Below are 26,102 nucleotides of genomic sequence, written 5' to 3' on the forward strand. Positions count from 1 at the left end.
GTTCTGGGATTAAAGATATGTATCACCACACCCAGATCTAAGCCTTTCTTTTTACTTTAGCCTCAGGTAGACTCTTTAGACAAGGGCAAAAAGCAGCAACATTCTTCACCAAAACATCATAAGAACAGTCTCTAGGCCACATATTAAAATTCCTCTCTCTCTCTCTCTCTCTCTCTCTCTCTCTCTCTCTCTCTCTCTCTCTCTCTCTTTATCTCCACACATATATATAGATCAAATATATATATATTTGAATATAGATATGCTATATATCTATATACATACACACATACATGTATATGTAACAGTATTAGTGGGCATGTAAGGTGGAAGGGGAAATTTTTCAAAAGGTTCTCACCTTTGGATAAAGAACTGTAGGCAATTAATGACTGCAGAGAGGAAAATAATCAGCTTTTTCCAAGGATGAGCCACCTTAGTAGTTGTGCAATGCAAAGCAGTCGTCCTTGAAGCCATACACACAATGACAAACAAAATGGACTCAACAGGTTCTATTCATATATATGTAGGAACTTTTTATTAATAACTATTTTTGACAACTTCATACATGTATGAAATGCATTCAAATCAGGCTCCTCACAGCCTTTCTGATATCACTCCTCCCTCTGTCAGCTCCCCTTCTTTCCTGAAAATCTCTTTCCAATGTTCACTTTTGGTTTGTTTTGTGCCCTGCAGAATTTCATTCAGGCTGTGTGTGTGTGTGACTGTGCTTGGAACTTTTCCTTAGAGCCTGGTAGGACAGAAAACACAGCTGACTATTATGGCTTCTTCTTTCCTAGAATCTGTCATTTTCCAATAGTTAATCAATAGAATAGTAAGTCCCCCTGAACATTTTTCTCATCAATGTTGGGTGTTTCTGACTTATGGAAGTCCAGTAAAAATTGGGGAACAATTATGTAGTGGGCAGATTTTAACTTTACTCCTGTATTTTACAAAAGAGGAAACAGAAGTCTGATCACTTAACCACAAATATGGTGCCAACATTGGTTATTAAGCTCAAGATTTCCTGATTCTTAGTCCAGTGGACTGTATGCTGGGTTTTTAAAAAAGATTTATTTATTTATGCATTGAGTGCTCTATTTGCATGTGTGCCTGCATGATAGAAGCGAACATCCTACAGAAGAGGGGATCAGATCCCATTACAGATGGTTGTGAGCCACCACGTGGGTGCTGGGAATTGAACCTCTGGAAGATCAGTCAGTGCTTTTAACCTTGTGAGCCATCTCTCCAGCCTCCTGTCTGTTGTGTTTTGTTTCTTTATTAACCTCCAACAAGTGGGATACTGGTAGCAGGCTGGACAACACTGGGCAATGTTTGGAGGACCTCTAGTTGGACACAGCATATCCATTTATGTTTATGTCAGTGTCTCTTTTCTATTCATGTTTGTCTCACACTAAAAGTTGTTTCTCCATACTTATCGCTTATCTTCCACTTAACATTTCTCCTTTTCTTCCTCTTCTTTTTTAATCTTATCTTTATATGCTTTGCAGTAATGACAATACTTTCCAACATTAACCTTTAATAATCATTTGAAGAACTTAAACAATATACACATGCTGGCGTGCCCTACCTAGGGACTCTGATGTTGTTAGTTTGGCCTTAAGTCAGGGCATCAAGAATTTAAAAGTCCTGGCAGTGGTGGCACATGCCTTGTATCCCAGCACTAGGGACACAGAGGCAGGCAGATCTCTGCATTCAAGGCTGGCCTAGTCTACAGTGTGAGTTCCAGTGCACTCAGAGCTACACAGAGAAACCTTGTCTCAAACCAAAACCAAAACCAAAACCAAACTAAACCAAAACTCAAAATAAAAAAAAAATTCTTTTCAAATTTTCCCCAGTGACGGCACTGTATAACCATATACTAACAATCACCTTTGTATAGGAGCTTCGTGATTACCTACGGAGATAGGTGTGGTAAGTGTCTTGATCCCCTTTTCCTTCAGACTCTGAGTCACCTAGTGATACTGGATCCTGACTGGGTGACCAGAACCTTTGAGTATTCAAAGTTAGCAGTCCACAAAAATGAAGTCAAACCTGTTTTTCTTTTCTGGCTTCCAGTGTTTTGTTGGTTCTTGTTTCTTGCCAGGAGAAAGGAATAGAGACAACAGTGAAATGGTATTGAACCAAATGTTTACAACTGGAATTCCCTGCTGAGCTCCTTTAATGACTGGAGAATAATCATTGCTCTAGCAACCTGCCTCTCATTCCTCATTGCCCAGCATAATAATAGTCAGGGAGCATCAGGCAAACCAGATGGAAGGAACTTGCTCATTCTGCACCAGCACACATGCCCCATTTGCAGGCTAATTAAGAAAATAACAAACCTGGCCACATTGGCTAAGAGAGCTCTCTACCGGGGTTTGTAAATTTGAACATTTTTTTTTCCTGCATGCAGCATATTGATAGACAATGCTCCATTATTGCTTCCTCTTTCTGGGTACTCTCATGATTGTATAACATTATTCTTGGCACTATGTCTTGCTTCCCTTGCTGGTTTTTCAAACTTCCTGTAGTTCCTTTATTCTAGCTTCTCACCTTTCCTAAGAGAAATCCTCTGCAATAAAACTGGACTCTGTGCTCCCATCATCCTTTGCCACTTCAGACGTGGTCCAGAGGCAACAGCACCAGCTTCAGCATCATTGGGCAATTGTTAAAAGTAGAGAACCCCAGCTTTATCCTAGACCTAAGAGATGTAGAATCTTCATATTTATCAAGAGCTTCGGGTTGATTTTTGTATACATTGTCGTTCCAATTTTCTGTCTTCTCACTACCCTATATAAATATACACTCACTAAAGAGATTACATGAACGGCCTGGGCTTTCTAAGTAACCCAGAGAGCCCCAAGTGGATTACATCCCTAAAGACAGCAAAAGTGTAAATCCGACCACATGTGAATATTGTTCTTATAGAAAATCTCATTAACATTTTAAATTGACATTGTTTAGATTGATAATTTTTAAAAGTTTACAATGGCAAATAGGATGCTATTCTATTTTCCCTGATATCCATTGGAAACAGAATTGTCTTCTTCTCTGTTATGTAGACATGCCATGTGTTGATATCTCTGGTACTGGTACCATACCCTGAAACAAGAGATAAATCTTTGAAGCTGCCATGTTCCTGAGTACCAGGAAGGAGGGAATACACATCCTAACTACTTGTAATAATCCTATTTTTTTTCCTAAGGGTTGACTTTTACAAAAAGGTATAGGTAGGAACTTGGCATAGGGGCATACTCCTTTAATCCCAGCACCCCAGAGGCAGAGGCAGGTAGATCTCTATGAGTTTGAGATCATTCTGGTCTACAGAGTGAGTTCACGTCAGCCAAGACTACATAGTGAGACTGTGTCTCAAAAAGCACAAAATATTTAAGAACGAAATGAAGAATTCCATGCTGACATTCAATTTTCTGTTTCCTGTCATGCAATGTTAAGACAAAGTTCTTGCAGTGCCTCTGTAATAAAATCAAAACTTATCAATTTAATTGGTTTCTGCAGTAGACTATGAAGGAGCTTTATGGGGAGTTGATAAAGACCTCTATGCCCTATCTTTGAGACCTGTTTGCAAAAACTTGTCTGTTTCCTTTCCTTTATACAGAAGCCAAGGATGCAGTAGTTACAGTTGCAAGGTTGGGATCTGGAGAAATGGCTTGGCAATTAAGAGAACTGCTCTGCTCTTTTGGAGGACCAGGCTTTGATTCCAAAACCCACATGGCAGCTCACAAGTGTCCAGTCCCAGTAGATCCAATCCTGATTCTAACCTCCTTGGGCACTGCTTACACACGTAGATACATATTCAGGCACACACTCATGCACATAAAATTTAAAGAATAAAATATTTTAAAAAGTGTTCCTAAAGTTTGGGAAGTCCTACTTATGCAATTTAAATACACACTGTCATCGAGCCCTCATCTAGTATCAGGGGCTTTTAGGAATTCACGGATAATATCTTACTTCAAAGCTTGTGCTTCTCAAGCCTTAATGTGAGTGCCTGCTACCTCAGGATCTTTTAAAAATCAGTTTCTAATAGTGTGGATTTTGGACTGGAGCCTGGGAATCTGCATTTCTTTTCTTTCTTATTTTTATTTATTTATTTATTTATTTATTTATTTATTTTTGGTTTTTTTGAGACAGGGTTTCCCTGTGTAGCCCTGGCTGTCCTGGAACTCACTCTGTAGACCAGGCTGGCCTCGAACTCAGAAATCCGCCTGCCTCTGCCTCCCAAGTGCTGAGATCTGTGGATCACACATTGAGGAGCAGATACTTCTGAGATCTTAGATGTTTAAAGTGACCCTTTGACAGTGTCCAAGGACAGAGCAAGCCTGACCTCTCTCCTATGTGTGTCTTAGGTTCAGGTGTCGTTCTTGTTTTGTCTGAGGAGATTTAGACTGGTTGGCAGCAAAGTCGATGTATTTACTTGGAGGATGGAGATGTGAATTTAAAAAAAGTGTTTGCTTTATATCCATGCTATTCAAGTTAGGGTTGCTGGGGGAGGGAGAGACAACAAGCCTGAGGCTTTTTAAAGGCACCCAATCTGGGAGGATGGATGAGGGCATGTGTGTGCTGTATGAAAACTTGGCAGGACGCCCTTAAGGGGATTTCCTTAAACTGTCAGAAATTACAAACTATGGCGACCTTTCTGTAAGTTTCTTTGCACATCCTTGTTTCTTCTGGTGAACCTGCCCCAGCCTCCTTTCAGTCTCACTTCTGGTGGCTTATGAAGTCTTCTCTCTCATAGCTCCTGCCTGTTTCCACTAAGTCTCAGCTTGTGCATGGGCCCGTCTCTATCACCTGACATGCTGTCAGCAGCAGCTGTGATTGCTGACAGCTTCACTTCTGTTACAGTACGCATTTAAAATCGTAGAGAATAGGAATCTGATAGCCTAGGATGCCTTAACATGGTGACAAACCTAGGATTTCACTGCTGCTATCTGGAAATCCAATTACTGCTGATGGGGTATAGGCCGGTGGTATTTGATGCCCAGACAAAGAGATATAGTTAAGCAAAGATTGCTATTTCATAAGGGCTCTGAGCCAAGACACAGTCTGTGTGTAGGGCAAGCATCTCGCAGCCTAGTCCATTTGATTTGTTTCCTTAATGAAGGTCATCTCTGCACGGATGTGGTTCAGTCATAGCCTTCAGGCAGGACCCAGAAATGTACCATTTGTTTTATTGCTCTTTCATCTCTGCATACTCAGAGGCCAGCCTAATATGAATATGTTACAGGGTCAGTGAAGCAAATCACTTAACTAATGAAACTGTTTAAAGCAAACCACCACAGACCTGCTTCTGCACCTTTGCCATGTCTTTATTTTAAGGCAGCGTAGGCATAGAAATTTGAAAAAAAAAAAACCCTAATTAATCCAAAGTACCAGCACAGCGTTAGGCCCTCCGTGTTAAGTATACAGGAGAAGGCATCAGGCTTGTTTTAGGAAAGAGCTGATGGACAGGCAGTTTCCTGTCGCTTTCCACATTGAAAATGTTGCTTCCTCATCCCAGGATGTCTGAGTGTACCCTGAGGGTATCTCCTCAGAGGGCAAGCAAGTTTGCCTTCCTGAGTGCTCCAAACAGGAAATGAAGGGATTTTGAGATAGCAGATGCATAGAGAGAGCCAGACCCAGATTTTACCCTTTTGTTCTGTACTGTTTGTTCGGGGAGGAGGGAAGAGGGGAACAGTATTTTTCAATATTCTTTCCCACATGCAGACTTTTAAGGAGAACTATTTTCAGTTTTTATTTGCTGATCAATAAACTCAAGGGTAGGTCTTGTCTGTTCCTAGAGATAAAGAACTGCGTGCGTAACTACTCTCTATCCAGCTGAACAAGCACCCGGGTTCTCTTTGTTTTTCATGGTGTTTCTGTGAGATAAGAAGAAACCGCCCAGACATGATGCATGACCAGGCAAGGTTTTGAAAGGATATTTTATAAATTCATTCCCTATTTTGAACTGTGGGATGAAGAGAATGGAGGAGGGGCACCGTACCCAGTACAAGCTGATTTTCTCTCCCTGGCTGCAAAACAAAGAGGAGACTGTGAATACATGTTTAACATGAATACATGTTTTAACATAGGAGAGAATAATACCGTTTTCAGTTAGAATATGAAAAGCAAATAGAAAAAAATTGTAGTAACTTGGTAATTCAGCTGAGTGCAGCCCTGAAAATTCAGTGGCCATTTTCTACCATAAAAAAAAGTCTGTCATGACTCAGAATCAATACAGAGAAGATGTTTAGATAGGCAAGAAGCAAGATTTGTTCCTAGGAAAACAGGATGAATAGAACTGGGATATAATCCATTAGGTCCAACCCCTCCAAGGATCTTACGAGGATGGAGGGGCTGACTTTAGATTAATGATGCAAGGCTTGTTTTCAATACATCTCCTCCATCTCCTCCTCTCAGTCCTTCACCTCTCTTCCCTCCCATATCCACTCCTCCTCTGTTTCCCTTCAGAAAGGAGCAGACTTCCCAGGGATATCACCTGAACACAGCATAACAAGTTGCAATAGGACTAGGCTGTCAGGAGTTCCAGAAGAATACAAAACTATTACGAACCATAACATATATGCAGAGGACCTAGCAAAGATCTATATAGGCTCTGGGATTGCTGCTTTAGTCTCTGGGAGCTCCTCTGAGCACCAATTAGTTGATCTCTGTGAGTTTGAGGTGAGCCTGGTCTACAGAGCGAGTTTTAGGACAGCCAGGGATGCACAGAAGAAACCTTGTCTTGAACGTACCCCCTCCCCCAGAGGAAATATGATGCAATCTTTAAACAGTAAGATTCGGTGTAAAATCAGTTGCTCCAACTAAAGAGCAGACAATGTTTTTATATGACAGATGAATAGGGGTGGGCTACATCTTAAGTTTAGAGTTGAAAAATCAGTTAGGAGAAATATGCTAAATGCTAAGGAAAGACCTGAGTGCGAGTGGATGTGGCAGTGGCGATCCATAGGAAGATGGGGTTTTAATCAATAGGAATAAAAGACAGACACCACCCAGAAACAAAGACAGGCAGCCAATAAAAGGAAAATTGAAGTTGAAAGTGATGATATAATTGCTTCTGAAAAAGTGGAACTGAGAATCGAGTATAATCTTAGCGAGGCTGAATAGCAGCAGACCATCATCCATGTTTTTTCCCATCTCTAGGTTTATGAGCTTTACTTGTTGTGTCCACTTCTTGTCTCTGCCAACAGATAGTACATTCCCTACATGGCAAAGTGCATCCCATGCTCTCAAGAATTTCCCCATGATATCCATCCAGTGAAGGCCTCACTAGAAGAGTAACTCAATAAAAGTTAATTGGTAAATTAATGAGTTGACAGTTTACTTTTTCCCCCTTAAATATATTTTGAAATGGGGTATTAGTATCTAGGCCAGGCAAATCTTGAACTTGAGATTCTCCTGCCTCACTGTCCCTTTGCTTGAATTATAAGATGTGTGCCACACTCAACAACACTTTTCTCTTGAAGTAATTATTTTTCTAAATAAGTCTTTGATTTGACAAACCCAAGAACTGGATTGTGTTTTTCTTTCCTAATATTGGGCAAAACAGGAAAGTTATAGCTTCAATCATCACTGCATTGTTTGAAGTATAATTGGTCTATTTACAGATATAAAGAAATGAGATGTATATGCCTTAAGAGAGACTCCAAAAATCAGTGAGCTTTTTTTTTTTTCCTGATCCTAGATTCATTCAATAAGGCTGGATTGTAGATACCTTTTTTCCTAGGTCAACCTAACCAGTTCTTTTCTATTCCCATCTGCCATTTGAGAAGCTTGGTGTCCCCAGAACAAATGCCATGTCAATCATGTTCACTGTCTTAGTGCCAGCGCCTACAGTAAGTTTGCATGGAGCAGAGTACGAGCTTAAGAAATGATCACAGAAAGAAGTCAAAGAGAGAGAAGGGGGTTAAGGGAGTACTCTATTTTATACTTCATGTAGAACTTCTCTATCTGTTACCAAAGCCCCTTCTTCCCCCAACCTCAATTTTTGTGTTTGGCACCAAGGATCCAAAATGATGAAATGTCACAATCTTTGCTCTCACGAGTCTGATAGTCTAGCACAGTACAGAACTAAGACAGCAAGAGGACAAGTATTTCATGCTAACAGGAAGCCTGGTGATAGAGGATACAAACCTAAGGGAGTATCCAGTTGGCCCCTGAGGAAAGGCAGATCACAGAAAACAGTGCAAATTTTAAGAAACTCCCTGATGCTTTGCAGGCTTGAGAACCTTTTAATCTTCCTCCCCAATGCTGAAACAGATTATGGACAGTTTGAACAAAGTGGGAAAGACTCCAAGTCCTTGCATTTGAGCCTTTCTCTATTCAGAGGCCTTCTGATGCTTAAGTGATTTTTGTCTTGGCACAACCGGACATTGCTTTCATTCTGGGAATGCAAGTGGCTGCTCTGGATTTGTCATGCAGTAGCTTGTTGTGGAAATGTGGCTTTATAAGCACAGCCTAACCACCTCAAACTCAAGGCCTGCTGTCTGGGCCAGACCCATAGCATATATTGTATCAGGAGCAATGGCTTTGTTAACACGATCCATCAGCCTCACCATTTGTTCTTTTCTGAGCAAATTCTTGTTCCAGTGACAAAGATTAATGATAGACCATCAGTATGGAAGGCTTGGCATTTTATAACAACCTATCACAGCAAAGGTGCCTGTTTCAAGTGTTCTGAAGAGGGCAGATAAACTCAAATTTAAAAAAAGGAGAAGCGGTGGCAAAATAAAGTTCTCTACACATAGAAGAGGATTGTGGCAATACACTATTGGCCTTTTTAATGTTTGGGGGGGGACAGAGATAAAGGTCCTGCTTTGACTTTGGCTTCTTGGTTTCTTTCTTCTTTCAGGTATTGACCCCAACACAAATTAAAGCAATATGTCAGGCAATTCTGGACTCTGGGAAGCAGTACGCTCTGAAGAAGAGGAAACCATTCCCCCTGATGTATTCTTACTATGGAACAGAATACCTGGGTGAGTGGCACTCACTCTAGGCTGGAAGAGAGCCTCAAATGGTAACACTGAGTAAAGAACAAGTGCTTTTATTTTGGCCGTAAGCCATCATTATTCAGGAACAAGAATGACATTAACACATTTGAAAACAAAAATTGAGATATAATTTCATTTCATAACCTGAAAGACAGATGTGTAAGTATAATAATTATATTTTAATAATTATATTCACTAAAGGCTAAAAACCTTTATTTAGTTAGTTGAGATAGAAGTCTCAATCAATTGCCTAAGATATCAGATATCCTGTCTCAGCCTCCCAAGGAACTGCGACTATGGGCCTATATCACCATACAAAGCTTACTTAGCTTTGTTGACACATGGTAAACAAGTTGTCACACTGATTCTAAGTAATGCTTTTGTATAGGGGAATAAGATTAATCCACGAAGGCTTTAGTGACAGCAGATTTATAACAGGCAACTGAACTGCAATGAGTAACTTTGAGCTCTGATTCATGTAAGGAAAAAACAAAAAGGGAAAGGGAGCTCCTCCCAGTTTGCATTCTTACACTCCTGAGCAAGATTTGTAAGGCCCTCTGCAAGCCACATGTCAACTGTGTGTCTTTCCTCTAGGTCCTGTTGTGTGTAGTTTGTCACACACAAAGCAACTTCGTCCCTTTAAACCATTATTTATGTTCCTTTTGGCCTAGAATGTTTCCCTTCCCTCAAGCCCTTTATCTGCTTTTAAATATGCAGTCTTTAAAACTCTGCACAAACGGATATACTTTCTTTGTGTTAGGGAAAAGGTTGTCGAAGCCTATCTTGAGAATCATTGACATGTTTCAGGTATGTTTCCCTGAAGCAAATAGGGTGACATCATGGCATCAGGCTGACACTGTTAATGAAGTCCTCACTGTATCATATTATAATCTATGACTCACTTGTACAACCGCCCTGTCAGGTTTTGTGTACATTTCAGGATGAGGATTGACTCATTTAGCTTTGTGATCCTTGGACCTTTGCCACAGAGCCTGCATTTAATGAGGGTACCCAAAGGAGGTGGTGAATGGCTAATGAGCAGCATTAATGAGAGCTTTCTCAAAGAATTTTTTTGCATTCTTTCCTAAGTCTTTCAAGGACCAGACCCTGAAACAGGATTTGAATGCAAAAGTTCATTTGAAATGTAATCCTAGAAAACACTGATTGAGAAAGGGGTGGAGAAATGAGACAAGGAAGAGGAAGAATTTAATTTACTGTGAAATAACGAGCAGCTCTGGATAACAGATGCTCTACATTAGACTTTTGAATCACTTTTACAGAATGCCTACTGTAACAATGTAAGGGCAGAAAGACTTTAAGACTGTTTTTTTGTTTTTTGTTTGTTTTTGTTTTTGTATTTTGTTATTTTGGCTATTGGTTTCAGAAGGTCAATTCTGTTGTCACTTGGCTGCATTTATTCTGGGCCCATAATAGGGAAGAACATTCTGGTAGCAGAAGCATGTAAGCATGTCAGAGGTTACTCCTTTCATGGTAGATAAGAGTCAGAGGGAGAGAAGGGTCTGAAGACCCTCAAACATACTTATCTGTGACTTCTTTACTCCAAATAGGCCCCACATTCTAAAGTTTCCTCAATCTCTCCAATAACATCACTTACTGGAGAACAATCATCCACTGTATGATTGGATAGGAAGTATTTCATATTCAGACAGGAGCAGTCTCAGTTCCACTGGGGATTCTTAGAGGCCCCATATGGGAAATGCCTCAGAATTGTCTTACCCAAAGGCTGAGGAAATCCTCGTATTTATCTATGCATTCTCTACTCTATTGGCTGGATGCTCCATGGGTTATTAATTCTGCCTTGTCTCTGTGTATTACGCATGTTCTTGTGACCAGAGAAAAACTCAGGCAAAAGAATATGTATATAAGGTACAAAGTATGGAGCATAGGTACAAAGTGTGTCAGGATGCTAGCAGTGTCTTTAAAGTTCTTTTATTAATAGTTGGGTTTTTTTTATTAAAAAAAAGAGAGAGAAATTAACATCCTGGCCATTGGTATACATATTACAAATCAAATTTCTGGTAAATTGGAAATACTTTCCTGAAAACTCAAGCTTCCTTCTAAGACTAAATAATGTGCATCATATATAGTCTAAGTTGCCTATGTCGTGTAATATATAAATATTTACATGAACTAATAAAGGAATTGGCCTAAAGGATTATAAGGTTCAAAACTCCAGATCTAAAAAAGTCGGTGTTGTAAGTTCCAGGCTGAGTTCCACAGGGAGAATTATCTCTTAGTGTTTTTGTTCCAATCAGGCCTTTGCTGAGTAGATGAGGGCTGCCTACAACTGGCCTGGGGAATCTTCTTTAATCAGTCTACAAGTTCAACCTTCTTTGTTGAAGCACTCAACAAGACATACCTAGAAACAATGTTTAACGAAGTCTCTTAGCGACATCTTGCCCATTTAAAGTTGCCACATATACTCACTCATGATGCTCCCGGTATAGATCTGTTACAGAGCACTCCACTGTTTATATTATAATAGTTGTTTTTTTTTTTCAAATATGGCTCACTTTCTGAACTGAATGGAGAGGTCTTCAAGAGTATGTGCAAACTCATATTCACCTTCCTATCTCCACAGTGAGATAATGCCCAAAACACAAGTGATAGTCTATTTAAAGCTTACAGCTTTATTTAGTGTTTGTGGCCCAATGTGATTTCAGTCCTAAGTATAAGTCTGCTGCATGACATGAAGCAGAGAACAATGTGCAAATGAATGACTGTAACTATGTTCCAATAAAACTTTATTTACAAAAGTAGTCAGTGAGCCAGATTTGGGCTTCAAGCTGTATTTGGCTGGTGATTTAAGTTTGTTTTTGGTTTTGTTTTTGTTTTTTTTTTCCCTGCAACTCAATTGCTACAATACTATATGTGCTTTCAAGTAATGTTTTAATTTTAAAAAAATTCATGATTTTCTTTTCTCTAAATGACTTCCTTTGTTGGGTAACTGATGCTTTGTCCACACAGGGGCAGCTCATGGCCTGTCGTCCATTCTCCAGATGCTCCTTTCTTACCATGAGCATCTCAAACCTTCAGATCAGGAACTGGTATGGCAGTGCGTGGACTTCCTCATGGACCAGGAACAGAATTGTAACTGGCCACCAGAGCTTGGAGAGACCATCGAGAGAGAGAATGAACTTGTCCACTGGTGCCATGGAGCTCCAGGTCTTCCACACACTGTTGTTTGAAAACAGGGCCTTTCATCCAGCTTATACAAAGGGGGGGGGGGATGTTCATCATTCTAATATTTGAGGTCATAGCTGTCAAGTTGAAATCAGGGAAAACTAAAAATGCCTTGATCTTTAAGGTACTTCTGAAAAGTATTCCATAGGTTGAAAAAGTCCATCTCTTTATCCATAATGTTAAACAAGCATTCTCTTAAAATGCAATGTGAATTGCATAATGTAGTGCTCCCTTTTAAGGTATCTAAGTGATAAGACTGAGAGATTAGTATACTCAGAATACTGGGTTTGATTCCTGCAAAAAGAACGGGTAGCCCCATACTCAAAGAAAAGAAGAAATGGGTAGAAATTAATTTAATAATATATAATCTATTATTATGCCAATAGGATACTAATTGAAAAATAGAAATGGCTGGGCTAGAGGCAAAGTGTTGTTGGTAGATCACTTGCCTGGGACAAAGAAGTACCTGGGTTCAATCCAGAGCATTGAAAAAATGGTAGTATACATTCTTTAAAATATTGAAATGTTTAAGATTCAGTGTCCATTTTACACTTATATAAAGTGCTAATGCAATGCTACATTTCAAAGTCTTTTTCACTAAACTGAAGGTGTTCATCTGCAGCCTGATCATTTTGTATGGTGGCCCCTGGCCTAGTAGCATGACAGCTTGTACATTTCTAAGCTCAAGCCCCATCACAGCCCGTGAATCACAATATGTATTTAATCAGTACCCTTATGAAATTTGTGTGAACCTTTAAGTATGAGATGCAAAGTTTTGAAATTTGTGCTCGGTTGAGTCTTTCCACTAATCAATTTTCTAAAGAAATGAAAATACATCCTGAGTGAATTATGAAATTGAGCCTTGAAACTTAGACTCTATTAACTACCTCTCCTTAGCCTATCTTTTCCAAATACCATTACACTGTCAACTAGTCCTTTGGAGAAGGAATAATTTAAAAGAAGTTAAAACAAATTCAGTTAATTGAGAAAGAGATTGAAATATCAAATAATACAGGTATTAAATTTGTTCTTTGACAATTCCATGTGTATATAATGATTTATAATTACTTTCACTTTCCAGAATTTTTGATTATGAATTAGTTCAGTTTTGCAAGGCTGCTCCAAACCAAAGAGCACAATTTTTAGATTGCATTTATCTTTGCCTTGTTTCCTGATTTTTATTGCCTCCTTTCCACCTTTAATTAATGTTCTTTAATCGAACTAGAGTTCTGTTTTCTCCTTGATACAGTTTGAAATGATGAATAATACAAGTCACTGTCTGTTGCAATATTTTTTCTGCCTGCCACATTTAACTAAGGAAGCAATGGTAAATTGTATTTATGAAAGTACCAGGACATAGTACATTATGTTCAGGCTAACTGCTGCCAGGTATAATTTGTGCCTATTACTTCTTGCTGTGACCTTTTTTTGGGAAAAAAAAAAAACAGCACTTATTTACTGTCCTGGAAATGATGTTTCTTGTTATGCTCAATAATTCTATTTCCTGTTCCTCTTAATCATTCTTGGTGATGGTCTCTGGATATTCTCCAAGCATCCCAGCATCCTTGAATTTTGGAGATGTCCTATTTTAAATGTAGACTATTTTAAAAGGACTCAGTGTGCTAGTAAAAGCCCTTAACAGAGTGCGAAGATAATCTACTAAAATGAGTAGGCAAGCCTGTTGTTGATGTAGGTAGTTAAATGGTGCTTAGTCTATCCTTTCTGTATACCAACTGTTTCAGCAGGTCATGGACTGGGACACCACACTAGGATCCGTGGCCTTGGAGACTTAGTTTATCCTTTAGCATTCATGCTAAGTGTTTTGAGAAGAGTAGCATAAATACATTGCTTCAAAACAAACCCGTTAAGTCCATGTAATCATTGAAGTATCAAAAGAAAGCAAAGCAAAACGATTCCCTAATGAAACGAGGCCCATTATTTCTGCCAACACCAGCCCTCACCTAAGCAGGATTATAAAACTGCTAATTGCAGGTCAAAGACAGTCAAGTTCTTGCTGAAGTTGACTACAATAAAAATTTCCCCAAATCCAATAAGGCATGGGCTAGAATAATAATAGTGTTTGAGAAAAAATATCTTGAGAAATAAACTTATAACCAGCATGGATGGTTTGAGATGACAGGTCACTCCTGTGATTAAAACCTGCCAGAGATAATCTACAATGGAACTACACTAATGCTCCCTTATCTATGCCTGTTTCCAGTGACTTTCTTTCAGCCCAACCCACACATGCCCAAGTTATTATGTGTGAAATGTATTACCAGTTTTTTGAGTATAGCTGAATAGTTCTGGGGTCTAATTGTAGCTCTATCACTGACCAGCTAAGTGACCTTGAGAAGAGTCACTTTAAAAACATCTGAAATAAGCCCAATATTTTTGTCACCGTTGACACAATTTTACACCTGGACCTTTGCCATTTCCAAGGGATATATCTCAGATGCTTTTAGAAACACCCACATTTATAAATGCCTATAGTGACATAGAGTTTTTTCTCACTAAACGCAAGTATTGCAGGAAGATGCATGTGATCCCTTCATAACCTTGAGCACTCTGAAATACTGGAGAGAAATCATTTGCAAAATCATTAAAACAAATGTGGTGGCTAAAATAACCTTCCTGAGTGCATCCGGTTACAGCGTTACTCTGGTAACACTGACAGCACACTTCCTTTCCTCCGTGTGAAACACAGGTGTGCACAGTTTTAACAAAGGCTTTTGGGTAGGTGACTTTGAACAAAGAAGCAGAGCTTTTGAAGTGCAGGTAGTAACTAAGTTTTGTAATGACTCAGCAAAATTACCCATGCTAGCATGAGCTTGGGTGCTGATGCTCCAGTGTGTTGAAAGAGTGTATTCTGCCTGTCACAAGACTCTGGAGATCCCATATTTCAATGATTTAGTCTCCCAAACTATCTTGATTAAATTATAATTAAAATAATGATTTAAAATATAATTAAAACATAATATAAATGAAAATAAAATTATAATAAAATTAAAATCTTTATTAAATTATAGTTGAATTTTTTGGCTGTATTTGGCCAAGTCATGTACTGTCACTGACTTGTGTTCATATCATTGAATGCTAATTAGTGATCCCAAGAAAATTTTGTGATAGTTCCCATCACTGTCAAAAGAAGCCTGACATCCTTCCACTTAAAAGTCTGAAACTGCTGGGCAGTGGTGGCACATGCTCAGCACCTGGGAGGCAGAGGCAGGCAGATTTCTGAGTTCGAGGCCAGCCTGGTCTACAGAGTGAGTTCCAGGACAGCCAGGGCTATACAGAGAAATCCTGTCTTGAAAAAAAACAAAAAACAAACAAACAAAAAAAGACAAAACAACAACAACAAAAGAGTCAGAAACTTTAGGATTGTTTCTTTTAGGCCAGAGTAGGAGCTAACAAATTTAGAATATTTTCTGGGTCCCTACACATATACAATTCTGTGATTCCAGGCTCTTTTTACTCTGACCAGGACCTTAGGATCTATATCTTGTATGGGACTACTGGCATGATATGAAAATTAAACCATCTCAGTCTATCTTCTTTTCTACATCTCTGCTCTGCTTCCAGTGCCAGCTTCTGCTAGGTAATAAATGAGGTATCACAGGGCCAATGGACATTTGTGGGACTATTTGGTGGCAAAACACATCACAGATGAGGAGAAAAGAGGCAAATATGATAAAATCCCTTCCCTTTGCTGGTGTGCCTTATAGTAATGGAGGCAGATGCAGAAACAGATCATTTTAATTTGGTTATGTGTAAGTGTTACATTATGTATACTGTGAGCTAGGATCCAAGAGGAGAGATTTCTCATGCTGCCTCCAGATTCAGTGAAGGCTTCCTAAGAAAGCGATTCCTGGGTTAAATTGTGCCAAGAAAAACAGGAGGCTTCTTCCAAGAATAACATGGGCACTGGGAAGTATGAAGGCACTGCAAGTAGTCTGGTCTTACCAAAGTGAAAAGCTTCAGTCAGAAAATGAAGAGGCTAGCAAACAAAGCAAGATGTTGATCATGAAGGGCTTTCTGAGTCATGTTAAGGCACCTGTATAATAGTGAGCCCCTTAGTTTTTCCTTGGCTGAAACACTTCTCACTTATCACACTATTTTCTGAGTGTCTGGAAGCAGAGCATATTCTCAGGGGATCCTAGTAGGCTACAGGGTTGTAGGGCAGAGAAACTAAGAAAAAACAGGAAAAAATGTGGCTTTCAATTTGCTGTGATACCAAGGGATGCTTATAGGCACAAGATACAGCAAAAATCCGGTTCTGTCTCGAAGCAAGGGAGCAGGCTGTTTGTATCCATCTATGATAGTAAACTTTGGTGGGTTGAGTACGTGCTACTATGCCTATGAGCAAGTCTCCAAAGATGGGAATCCAGGAGGTTTGTTAGCAGCCAGCTGTTACAAGAACCCAGATGTTTCATACTTGCTGGTAAGATAGAGGAGAGCTGAGCAAGGTGCCCCATTGGTTCCTGCTCATACTCCAGCACTTGGTTAGATGATAACAGTGCCATAGACCTGTTCTTCCAGTAGGTGTAAGGCATGGGCCCTCCTATGTGTTCGCATAGCTTTGTTTGTATACACATAGCCAGATTAAACTCTAAAAGCCATTAAAGATAGTGGCTTTTTAAAATCATCATCTGCCTTATAGTTCATGCTCAGTTGGTATCCAAACATATTCCAGGTCCTATGAAATTACTCTTTGACAAATTTTATTCCCACCTATTTGCCAACAAAACCAGCTCAGAGAGATCCTCCTTTCTTTAGGTCTTTTCTAATAATACCACGCAGGGAGAATCATATTGTTATGCAAAAAACAAAGCCAATGAATTCATAATAAAGAGACTTTTAGTAGTTCCTTATTACCCATACTGTACAGTCTAAAAATGCCTAACAGAAACTAGCATACCAGGTCTAATCTGAACTCATTCTTCTACCCTACTGGCCCCATGGGTAGAATGCTTCTACACTGATCCTGCAGTCTTCAGGTCTCTGAACCTCGTAGACTCTGTGATCTTGGTACCTAATGTGCTTTCCTTGCCTCATCTCGGGCCCAGAGTTTCGTCTGAAGCTTACAAACCCCAGAAAATCCCTCAGGACGATTCCACTTTGTTTGATCTCTCTCGTTTCACTGACAGTACCATTCACCGCATGTCTCAGCAGTAACATGGACACATGCCTTATTTTATGTTAGTCACAGTGTCTACCTGAAGGGCATATGCCATCATTAGCATTTATAGCATTTATTTTAGATTCCTCGGTGCCAGGACTAGCTATGCAATTTGGGAGACCAACTGCAAAAAAAAAAAAAAAAAAAAAAAAAAAGATCTAATTTAAGAAAACTATAAAGAATCAAGATGGTAACAGAAGAAAGCCAGTATGGGACCCTTTGAGGGGCAAGCTCCTTTACCCACGACGCTTACCTTATCTTATAGCCACACACAAAAATTCTTCTCTAGCAAGCTATATATAAATGCCTTGTTTAAAGTAACAAAGGGCAGAGAGAAACTTAGTGGGTGAGCTCATCAAGATACATACTTCATTCAAACCTTTTGCTTCCACTTTTTCATAGAATTTTTGAGGGAGCTGAGCATGAATCCCAGTACCTCACACTGGCTAGGCAAGCATTCAGCACTCAGCGAGATTCTAAGCCTGTTTCTGTTTTCTACATAGGAGGAAAGTAGGCTCTGCAGGAGGAGGCAGAGTCATCCTGGATTACTAATCTCTTTTACCATGAGCATCCAGATGTAGCAACTTGGAGAAGATAATTTCAATGAATAGTTGTCACTTCTTGTGCTTCTTCTCTGGTTTCTGTAGTGAGGTATCACCTTTGTTGGCAAGGTTTGAAGGAATGTTTCTTTCCATGGAACACTGACCATGGGCAGGGCTCACTTCAAAGCTGGAGTACACCTCTTATTGAGGCTGTTTGATGTTTTTGCACTATTAATCTTGGAAAGACTCCTAGTTTTGCTCTTAAGGAAAAGGGTATTGTTATAAATATGTAAACACTGCAAATTCTGAACTTCCATGGGGTAATTAGTAAGCTGTGTAAATGGCCCTTTCAAATAGCCCTATGTGTATAATGTTTACCAGCATGGATGCATTATTGAATATATTTTTCCCCCTTCCCTTTCTCCCATTCACTCTGGCCTATAGTTTCTTTATTTGTTTCTCATTATAGATGGTTGTGAGCCACCTTATGATTGCTGGGATTTGAACTCATGACCTCCAGAAGAGCAGTCGTTGCTCTTAACTGCTGAGCCATCTCTCCAGCCCGCATTATTGAATATTAAGTCATTTGTAAAAAAAAAGCAATGGATCATATTAGTTGATGTACTCAAGTTAAAATGTTTATCTTTCTCCAGAAGCCAACTCCATGATAGAATTAAACTAATCACACAGGAAAAAAAAAAAAAACATACTTTCTCGGAGAACATTGTATAGACTTGCTACCAAAAGCATAGTGCCTCGAAGCCCACTTATTGGAAATGTAACTAGGAATGTAAAAACAAAAGAAAACAAAGGGACATGCAGTGTTTCAGGCTACAGTTTAGACACTGTGGAGATCCGTTCTGTATACACATTTGAGAAGCTGTATCTTATTAAATCCTGAAAGTCACCTCTTTTGTCTTTGATGTTTTTACAGGAATTGCTTATCTGTTTGCCAAAGCTTATCTCATTTCCAAGAAACCGCAGTACCTGGACACATGTATCCGGTGTGGGGAGCTTACATGGCAGAAAGGCCTGTTGAAGAAGGGGCCAGGGATTTGCCATGGTGTCGCTGGCAGTGCCTATGTCTTCCTTCTTCTGTACCGTCTTACAGGAAACTCGAAATACATCTACCGTGCCCAAAGGTCAGCTATTTTCATGTGCATGTTCTTAGAAATCTTTTTCTTTTCCTGATTTGAGACAAGATCTCACATATCTTAGGCTGGTGTCAAGTTCACTACATAGTGAACAATGACCTTGAATTTCTGATCCTTCCTACTTGCGTCTTCTAAATTCTAGGATTACAGGTGGACACTGCCACAGCATTTTATGTGGTGCTAGGGATTAAAACCCAAGTTTCTCATGTGCTAGGCAAGTACTCTACCCACCGAGCTATGTTCTGAGTCCTAGGTTTTTTTGTTTTTTGTTTTGTTTTGTTTTGTTTTTGAGACAGGGTTTCTCTGTGTAGCCCTAGCTATCCTGGAACTCACTCTGTAGACCAGGCTGGCCTCGAACTCAGAAATTTGCCTGCCTCTGCCTCCCAAGTGCTGGGAATAAGGCGTGTGCCCGGCTAAGTCCTAGTTTTGAAGTCTTAATCTAATTAACTTTCTAAGTGGGAAATACCTGATTTCAAATGTGTGAAAAAAGGAGCAGAGCAACCAGGCCTTGAAGCCATTTAATTAACTTTCCTGGAGTCATTGTCTAGGTTTGTCTTCCCAAGAATATTCTCTGTAAAAATATCAAGCTTATGGGAATATATATATCAAATTTTATCATTTTTATACAAGTGCTAGTGTCTTGTTATCTTAAAGATCATGCTATATTAATGCCTTAAGGGCCTCTTTTATCATTCTTGTTAAACATTCTTATTCAAATAAGAATTTTTACTCCATTTGTTTCCAATATTTTAATTATAAATAATTAAATCCCTTATGATTGGATTATCCTTCCCTGTCTTCTGTCTAGGAGGGTGGTAGGCTATGGAGGAGACAGAGTTGTCCTGGATTACCAATCTTTTTCACTATGAGCATCCAGACCTTGCAACATGGGGAAAATAATTTCTATTAAGAGTTGTTACTTCTCTTGTTTCTGCTCTTGGTTCTGTAATGGATACTACTACCTTTGCTAACAAGTAAATTCCTAGAAGTGGAATTTTTGAGCTAAAAGATATATATATATATACATATATATAAACATACATACACATATATGTATATATATATGTGTGTGTACGTGTGTATATATAATTTCTAATGTGGATTAATAATGCTAAATGAATCTCTGTAGTTTATTCCCTGAAGCCCTGATAATTATGGAAAAACAGATGTAGAATAGACAGCATTGTTTTGAATAGAAATCACGCCATACTGATTCACTGTATACACTGTGCCAGAAAGACTATGAATGGACTATAAAGAAAGTGGTATACAAGTGGGCAGCATGAAGTCAGTATTCCCTTTGAGGGTACTTGGAAACTGTCTATGTAAGTTGTCACAAGAGGTCTGGAGTTTTCTGTGTGGCACTTATGTCTTTTAAGCTAGGAGGCTTCTCACCGTCTTCCACCCATCTGATGTGATTCCCTTGTATCTGAGTTGTCACTTGGTAGAGGCCAAAGAATAGTCCTCCACCATGGTTGTGAGAATTTCCTTTAAAAATGTTCAGAATCATACTGGCTATGTGACCATAACTAGTCATGAAACTCCCTCATTTGCAACATATGGAAAATAATGTTCATTTCTCAGGGCTATTGGTTGGTTTAAATAAGTTAACACATGAAAATAGTTTTTTTTAATTTTGTAAGCTTTATTATAAAAAAGGAACTTGCAAACAAATACAACAAAAGCATTTTAAAAAATGCCTGGAAAGTAGTAATTTTAATGGAAGGGTTAACTGTTGTTATAACTATAAATTTGAGCTTTATCATTCTTAAGTTTTGTCTATGCATATATAATACATATTCATACATGTGTATTTGCATACATCTGCATAGACACTCAATTTGTGCACACACACACACACGTGTGTGTGTGTGTGTGTGTGTGTGTGTGTGTGTGTGTGTGCGTGTGTGTGTGTGTCTAAATTTTGGTTCTAGGAATCAAACCCACATCTTCACACATGCTAAAGACATACTTTATCATTAAATCATACCTCAGCTTTTTGTCTATTTTCAATGGGTCCATAGTTATACATATATAAAAGTTCTATATGTACTATTTTAAATGAGTAATTTTAGTTTGCATGGATTTCCGTCATTGTTTTAAACAGCTAAACAATTATTCAAGGAAGTTGTACCATAATTAATTCAACTTCTAAATAATAGAAGCTTGATATGTGTTCAGTATTTACTAATATAGGCAAAATTGCCTCAAATATCACACCATAGACACAATACAATAAAAATATGCAATATATATACATTATAGTAATAGAAGCATTTATGTGAGAAACATTTTAAAATTATCATATATCCTTTTTTATTCCCAGTAATGGGAGTAGAACCAGAGTCTCATTTATGCATGCTATCTAGTCTACCACTGAGTACTTGGTCCCTGGCCTAAAATTATAGAATTGGAATCTTCACATTTATTAGTGTTTCTTAGTCTAAAATAAACGTACCATTATCTTTTCCCTTCTTCCCCTCCCCTTCCTTCCTATTGCGGTTGTTGTATTAATGATTATAACTCTTCCTCAAAATGTACAGGAACTATTTTCCTTTCCTGCTATTTTTGTTTTTAAACTTGCAGTCTTGTATTCTCCATTGTTTGTGCTGCTGTGTTGCCTGTATGTGTGTCTGTGCATCACGTATAATCCTGATGCCTATGGAGGCCAGAAAAGCAAAACAGATTTCCTAGGACTGGGATTGCAGACAGTTGTGAACCTCCATGTGCTTGCTGGGAATCAAACCCTAGGTCTCTGGAAGAGCAGCCAGTTCTCTTAACTGCAGAGCCACCTCTCCAGCCTCTTTCTTTGCCATTTCTCCCCACTGTTCTTAAGCTTTTTTTTCACCATATGAAAGCATTAGCTATTGTTTGTGTGCAATTTTGCTACTTTCACACTTCATTGCTTACTTCTAATTTTCCTCAACTACTCTCCCTCATTTTATTTTTCAACTTAAACTTTAGGACCCATTTATCAACTTTAACAACTGTCCTATGAGGCTGGAATTTCACTGCATTATAGGGTATTTCCATAAGAATTATTAAAATACCAAGGTTTCCCATTCAAGATCATGGTATACCTTTTTATTGATTTATATTTTTAAAATGTCACTTGGCTGATTCTTGATTTTATAAAAAGTATCTTTAAAATTCTCGTTAGCATTAAAATTTTTGTTTTATTTCTAATTTATTTATTTATTATAAATGAAGTTTTCATCAAGGCTTCATATTTCAGGTTATTTATCACTGGAGTTTATTAAAATTGAAAAAATATATATTAGTACAGTTATCATTGGTTTCTATTTTTTCATTGTACCTTTTAAGTATTTAAGTTTTCATAAATACTGTCATAGACTTATAGAAATTACTGATTCCATTCTTGCCTTGCTGGTTCTCTATTTAATTCCATTGCATCTTCTAGATATACATGCACATTATGTGCAACTAATTATGACTGCAACTTCCTTGCTCACAGGCAATCATACTCTTTCTGGTTTTCTGTTGCATGAATTCCCTATAACAGTGCATCCCCATAGCAAACTTTAATAATAGGAGGGACAGAAAACATCATTGCTTCTTTGCTGATTAAACTAGGAACCTTCCATTTCACCATGATCATTTATATTTACTTTTGATAATGTCTATCATGTTAGAACAGTCCTGCCATGCTTATGGTAATCCATAGCTTTCCACCATGACTGAAGGTAAAGGCCAAAGTCTGCCCTTTGATTCAGAAGTCCTACAGCACCTAGGCTCCCTTTACCTTCAACTTAATCTCCTATTCTCCTTCTCATTGCTCTCTCCATCATGTTGAAGTTCTTGTGATTCCTTTAGTATGCCATATATGATAGTCCACAAGCCCTTTCAAGTTTTGGTTCTCTCCATTTAGAATTTTCAGTTTCTACCTATGCCTCCTTACTCGCTAACATGGCTACATTTAGCTCCTAGGCCCTTCTACCTATAATTTTCACTTTGTCCATGTATTTCCTAGATCTTTAAATGTTTAAAAGACCCAGAATGGTCTTCCAGTCATAACATATCCAGTATTCAGTGTTAAAAAATAAAATATAAAATATCTTTGATATTTGCCTATATGCTTTTAAAGGACTATACTGGCTAGCTCTTGTGAGTCTTCTATTTGCTTTGTGTAATGATGCAGGCTACTTAAGAGGCTTATGTGGGAAGATCATAAACTTGAAACCTTCCTGTGCTACAAAAGGGAAGACAAGGCCAACTTGGGCAACTAGTGAGACCCCTGTCTCCAAACAGTAAAACTGACAGGTAGCAATATGGCTCAGTGGTACAGTGCTTGCTTAGCACACAAATGACACAGCTCTTTAACACATTTCACCAAAATCTAACCTATTGTTTTCCAAAGGAATCAAAAGAAAGCTATTATGGCATAATCTAGGATAATGGATTTCACCCTTGGACAAGTTTTATCAGAGGTCCTTACACCCTAAACCATATATTTGGACAGATTGGGTGAACCTCTATATTGCCTGGTATGCCAATCTGAGTGTTCAGAGCTGTAATTATGGCATGAATTCCAGAGCTCTATCAAATGTAAACTTCTCATTCACAGGTAGAAGATTATAAAATGCAGATAATATTTCAGTATTGTTTTGAATTTTATTGCTCTGAGTAGTGAACTTTATATTTCATTATATTTCAAAGTTAAATATGATACAAATTGGAGAGGCTTTCAGTTCTAGGAAGAGCAATATTTAATAAAAAATATGTACCTCTCCAGAAGAAATATTATTTGGTCATCACAGATTGCTCTTTTAGCATGCATTTTGAAAGTTATGGCTATAGAAAAAAAACTGGGAATCTTTTCTGTCTACTTTTTCTAGCAATTCTATTTCTGTAAAACCAACTAGTTCATTGTGTTTTGATTTCTTTTCAATAGAGTGTTTTATCTGTTTGTGGACCACAAACTCATCCAGTGGCTCAAACATGTAGCTTACTTTAGATGGCCTTCTGGTGGTCATCCATGGTGAGAAGGGTTTTTCAGTTGTTGATATATTGACATAGTGCTCCAGTACCATATTGCTGTGATGTCTGTGATTTCCCATGTATGTGATGGTCTTCCCAGTGCTTCCTGTAGTTGTCAAGAGACATTAACATTTTTCTCTTTTCTTGTTTGTCCTTTCAAGGAAATGGTTCTTGCCAGTTGTGGTGGCGCACACTGGTAGAATTTGCTGAAGGAGGCAGAGGCAGGAGGAAAAGGTTCTTGGTTTTGTTCATTAATTTTATTTAGTTTTCTCTTTTGCTTCCTACTTCATTAATTTCAGCTCTGGTTTCCCACTATTCCTTTCCTATTGTAACTTTTAGATGACTTTAAAGTTAGCATATGAAGTAATAGGTTTCATTATGACATATTAATGCATGAGTATCATTATACATTTTTCTAATTCACTACTCCTGTACTGTCCTCCAATGTGTCCAGTCTCCATGGCTAGCTGGTTTCCTTCCTTCTTCTTTGTTATTGTCTAGAGCATAAAATGTGTAAGTAGATAGCCTCTTATTATCAATTAGTAATAATTTATAAATGAGACTTTTTCTAGCTCAAGTTTTTTAAAAAATAGAACAATTAGATTTTTTAAATGTACTATAGCCAATATTATCCAATGTTTTTGGGCTCTATATTTACCATTCAAGCTTTTATTTTGACTGAGAATTGTTTAGAAAATTATTTGGTTAATTTAATTTGGAGAACATTGGGTACAGTTTTGAAACAATAGTTTTGACTTTTACTATTGACACATTTTTCAAAAAAAAAAAAACAATGCTATGCAATGCTTAGAAATTATTTTTAAAAGCACAGAAAGTGTTCCTTCTATCATTTGTAAGTAAAAAGTGCAGGCAATCACGGTTTTAGTGATAGGTTTCCTTTTACAGTGTGATGGACTGGTTTCTGTTTTACAGATTTCTGTCAAAATACATTTAGACTTTAAGTCAAAATGTAGTTTTCATTTGTCCAGTGCTTACTAGTTTGTGAAAGTTCATTATATAATCATACAATGTAAAATCACATACCTCAACTCAAAGCTCTTTTTCTTTAAGCGGTTTTACATCTGGGGTTTGTGAGTATGTTCAATCTGGATTATAATCATTTAATGTTATAATCTTTAAATGTTGAGTGTACATAATAATTCACAGAAGTTTATCAACAGCTATACATCTGCAGTTGGTAGAAGTAGCCTCATATTTAACTACTTTTGGTGCAGATTGTGCAAAATATAGTTTATATCTTTCAGTACTTAAAAATGTCAGTACTTATTAAGCCACTACTAGAGAGTGCTATTTGTTGCGCTAACAAAGGGTGCATGTAACTATACCACACATTTGGGTTGGCTTTAATTTTTTTAAGCAGTACTGGGCTTGTAGCTCAATAATAGATCATGCTCAAGGTCCTGGCTTTAATCCCCAGCATCTATAAAAGACAAAAACAAAACAAAAATAAAATAAACAAACAAACAAACAAGCAGCAACAACAAATTCACTAACTGTGCTTTACTATAGTTGAGAAATTTTAGAATTCTACATACTACATTTTCTATGAGGACAATTCCAATATGTCCAGGTTGCCAAAAAAGTCATCACATTCAAAAGATGTAGGGTACCCAAAGTCATTTCACAATTCTTATTTATCACATAATTATACATACTGAATTGATTCTTAAAACACCTTATTTTGGGGCCTGTTTAAAAGTGTAAAATCTTATTTAAGTGGTCACACATTCAAGAAGGCAGCTGATAGAACATCAGTAACAAATGGGATTGCAATTTATTTCCCTCCCTATATATTTAAGCCACCTGTAATAATTCTAAGCTCCCCACAAAAGATTAAGTAAGTAATTACTCTTTATAGGACCCCTGTGTGGCAGCAGTAATCTAAATTTATGATAGTACCAACTCTCAGGTAGACACCAGTGTCAGAATTGGTGATTACGTTTGTTACTAATGAAAGAAGGAATAAAATCAGTTTAAAAAACAATGTCAAGGCAAGAGC

The 26,102-nt window shown here is 38.0% G+C and overlaps 1 protein-coding gene across 1 annotated transcript in view; it reads left to right on the forward strand.

The window, feature by feature from the left end:
• Positions 1-26,102, forward strand: part of Lancl3 (LanC like 3) — a 109,771-nt gene that overhangs the window by 76,788 nt on the left and 6,881 nt on the right. The window contains exons 2-4 of the mRNA XM_031339739.1: positions 8,867-8,990; positions 11,994-12,191; positions 18,865-19,072. Of these exons, the coding sequence (XP_031195599.1) occupies positions 8,867-8,990; positions 11,994-12,191; positions 18,865-19,072 (530 nt within the window). The remainder of the gene's footprint in view (positions 1-8,866; positions 8,991-11,993; positions 12,192-18,864; positions 19,073-26,102) is intronic.

Source organism: Mastomys coucha, chromosome X, assembly GCF_008632895.1.
Source record: "Mastomys coucha isolate ucsf_1 chromosome X, UCSF_Mcou_1, whole genome shotgun sequence".
Taxonomy (NCBI): Eukaryota; Metazoa; Chordata; class Mammalia; order Rodentia; family Muridae; genus Mastomys; species Mastomys coucha.